The 3,699-nt window shown below is 58.3% G+C and overlaps 1 protein-coding gene across 1 annotated transcript; it reads left to right on the top strand.

Annotated features, from left to right (window-relative positions):
* Window positions 1-30: 30 nt before the first annotated feature.
* Window positions 31-3,694, top strand: REC8 (REC8 meiotic recombination protein; the record flags this gene model as incomplete). Its single annotated transcript, XM_027632870.1, has 9 exons — window positions 31-289; window positions 466-544; window positions 1,023-1,116; window positions 1,860-1,905; window positions 2,197-2,273; window positions 2,426-2,501; window positions 2,790-2,831; window positions 3,028-3,197; window positions 3,617-3,694. Coding segments are annotated over 9 exons (921 nt in total), but the record flags the coding sequence as incomplete, so codon positions are not given.
* Between the last annotated feature and the right edge of the window lie 5 nt (window positions 3,695-3,699).

A 3,699-nucleotide genomic window follows, 5' to 3' on the forward strand; every position in this document is an offset into this window, starting at 1 on the left:
AAACCTACGGACAAAATACCCCCAAATATTACCAACCCCACCCCCCTACCCCCTTCCCAAAATACTCCAAAAACGCCCACTGGCCCCCGTCCCCGCCTCGCTCCCATTGGCCCTTGTTCTCCACCCCCGCCCAGTGACTCCGTGGTGTCGTTCGTGAATGGTCGTACCGGGTGGGAGGTCCCGCCCCCGCCGGCCGGAGCTCCGCCCCCCCGGTGCTCGCTGTACCTGGCGGCGATGCTGCAGCTCGGGCTGGTCCGGGTGTACGTGCGGCAGTGCGGGAACCTGCTCGGTACGGGCTGTGGGGGGGGGGGCTTCAGTGGGATTTTGGGGGGGGGGGGTTCCCGGGCGGGAAAGTTGGGATGTTTGGGGGATCCTGGGGGGGGGGTGGGGGGTTGTTGGGGAACGCTGGGAGGTGTTTGGGGTGTTTGGGGGTCCCGTTCCAGCCGCAGCTCCTCCCCCGCCCAGAGGATGCCTCGCAGATCCTGGACCGGCTGCACCGCGCGCGGCCCCCGCTGGTGGAGATCGACATGAGCCCCTCCCGCCGGTCAGAGACCCCCGAAACAACCCAAAATACCCCAAAACACCCCAAAACGGCACCTCTGAAACCACCCCAAATGCCCTCAAAACAGATCGAAACAGCCCTAAGCCACCCCTTAAACGTCCAAAAGTACCTCAAAGCACACCCAAACCACCCCAAAATACCCAACAAACAAAACGTCCCACAACACCCCAAAACCACACCTAGAGACCCCAAAACTACCCCAAAACCACCGCAAAAAACACCCTCAAACCTCAAAAACCAACACAAACCACCAAAAATCCATCCTGAAATACCCCAGAAACACCCTCAAACCTCCCCAACCCCCTCTGGGACCCCTAAACCCCCCTGGGACCTTCCAAACTTCCTCAGGGAGCCCCTAACCTGCCTCCAAAGCCCCCCCAACCCCTCTGCCTCACTGGTACCCCCTCGAGGTCTCACCTGTGACCCCCCAAGCACCTCCTGAACCCCTTTTTCCCCCCAGGACCCAGCTGCTCCCCGATACCCAGGCTCTGATGGTGCAGCTGGAATTGGCCCCCGACCCCTTTTTTGGGGTGATGGGAGTGGAGCTTCCTCAGGTACTGCCCCATGATAGTCCCATAGTGACCCCACACTTCCCCATTTTCCCCAAATTTCCTCAAATTTTCCCGAGACTTTCCCAAATTTGCCCAATTTTCCCTCAACTTCCCCATTTTTGCCCCACTTTACCCCAGATTTCCACAATTTCCCCATTTTTGGTTCTGGGTGGGTGTGGCCACTTCCCACAGCCATAGTGTTTGATTGGAGGAGCTCTGGGGCAGGGCCTGGTTGCCAGGTTCCTGCCCAGAATTGCCTAGAACTTGCCCAAAACTTCATTGAATTTGCCTCAAATGTCCCCATTTTCCCTGCAGAATTTCCCCATTTTTCCTCAGTTTCCCTCAAATTTCATCGGTTTTCCAAAATTTCCTCATTTTCACCCTAATTTATCCATTTTTATCCCAGTTTCCCAAAATGCCTCCAAATGTGGCTCAGTTCCACGAGTTTGCCCAAAAATTCCTTGAATTTGCCCCAAATTTCTCCATTTCTGCCTCAGTTTTCCTCAGATTTCATCAATTTCCCCGTAATTTTCTCGGTTTGTCTCTAATTTCCTCATTTTTGCCTAAATTTGCCTAATTTTTCTCCAGTCTTTCCCATCTTTGCCCCCAGTTCCCCAAATTCTCCCCAAAATTCTCCATTTTTGCCCAAATTTCTCAAAATTGTCCACAGATTTCCCCATAGCGACCCCAGGCCAGTTTAGACTGGTTCATACTGGTTCATACTGGTCTGTGCCTCCTCCACACAGGTAGAGGAGCTCCTGCCCCCACCCATTGAGATCGAGTTCCCCCGAGGTGAGCTCTGGGCTGTACTGGCCTGTACTGGTTTATACTGGTGGGGTTAGGGCGGGAAGGGGGATGGTTGTTGGTCTGTTCTGGTCCATACTGGATTGTGGTGGTGGGCTCAGGAGGTTTAGGACTCGTACAGAGGTTGTATGTGGGTGGTCAGTGGTCCATACTGGTTTATACTGGTTGGTACTGGTCTGTAGTGATCCGTACTGGTGGGTGCAGGGAGCTTTGGGGGGGTGAATGCCCGTCTGTAGTGCTCCCCACTCTGGACTGGTCTGTGCTGGTCTGTCCCCCCAGGGCCCCCCGTGACGGTGTCCCCCGAGTACATCACCCTGCGGGAACCCGAAGTTCCGCCGCTGCCGCCGCCCCTGGAGGTGCCACAATTTGGGGTTCTGGGGGGGCCTGGCTGTCACCTGGGGCTCCCTGGGCATCAGCTGGGGGGCACTTGGGGATTGCTGTGGGTCTCTGGGGGGTCCCTGGGGGTCTTTGGGGGTACCAGAGGTAATCTTTGGGTCTCTGGGGTCAGGAGGAGCTGCCTGAAGTGACCCCCAGAGAGCTGCAGCTGCTGCTCGAGGCTGAGGCCGAGGAGCTGCTGCCCCCGGGTGAGGGGGGCACTTGGGGGGTGAGGGGGGGCTTGGGGGGCAAGCAGGAGGGGGGGAGTTGGGGGTCATGGGGTACTTGGGCATTGGTTGGGAGGAGTTGGGGGACACTTAGGGGTTTCTATGGGCATTTCTGAAGCATTTGGGGTCACTTGTGGGGCAGGTGTTGGGCTGGGGGATTGTGGGCACTTGGGGTCACTTGTGGGGCTGGGGGGGGGCACTTGAGGGACAGGAGAGGGGGTGGGGGACCCTTGGGGGTCTGTAGGGTCATTTGAGGATCTCTGCCCACAGTGGAGGAACTGGAGGAGCTGCCGGCGCCACCCCCCATCCCCCGTGAGACTTGGGGGGCACTTATGGGATGAGAGCACTTAATGGGTCTGGGGGCAATTATGAGGTGGGAGCACTTGTGGGGATGGGGAGGCACTTGTGGGTCTGAGGGGCATTTGTAGAGTGGGAACACTTATGGGTCTGTGGGGGCACTTTTGGGGTTGGTGGGGTACTTATGGGGCTGTGAGCACTTCTGGGGCAGGTGTCCCCCCCCCGGAGGAGCCCGCCCTGCCTCCCCCCATTCCGGAGGTCCCGGTGCGTCGCCGCATCCCCCGTCGTCGCCTCCCGCCCCACATGGACCTCGTGCCCCACATCTCCCCCAAGCTGTTCCGGGCACAGCTGCTCCAGCCCCAAGCCCACTGTCAGCCCCTGGTGAGTGGGGGGGTTCTGACCCATAGATCTGCCCCATAGATCCCCCTGCCACGTAGATTGCCCCATAGATACACTCTGGCCCATAGATCTCTCCTGCTCCATAGATCTGCCCCATATATCTGCCCTATGCCCACAGATCTCTCCCTGCCCCATAGATCCATCCCATAGATCCCCCTGCCCCATAAGTCCTCCCATAGATCTGCTCTATAGATTGACCCATAGATCCCATATTTCCCCCATAGTTCCCCTACGTCATACATCCCCCTATAGATCCCCCCGACCCATAGATCCACCCTGACATGGGTGGATGCCTCCCTGCCCCATAGATCTGCCCCATAGACCCCCTGTTCCCCATAGATCTAGTCCAGAGGTCCCCCTGCCCTGTACATTAATACACAGATCCTGTCTCTGCCCCACAGGTGCTGCTGGAGCCGCCCCACAGGTTCCGCCGCCCCCCAAGTGAGCTCCTGAACGCCCCCACCCACGGTGAGACCCCCACAGC

This window comes from Corapipo altera, unplaced genomic scaffold (genome assembly GCF_003945725.1).
Source record: "Corapipo altera isolate COAL_440 unplaced genomic scaffold, ASM394572v1 61397, whole genome shotgun sequence".
Lineage (NCBI taxonomy): Eukaryota > Metazoa > Chordata > Aves > Passeriformes > Pipridae > Corapipo > Corapipo altera.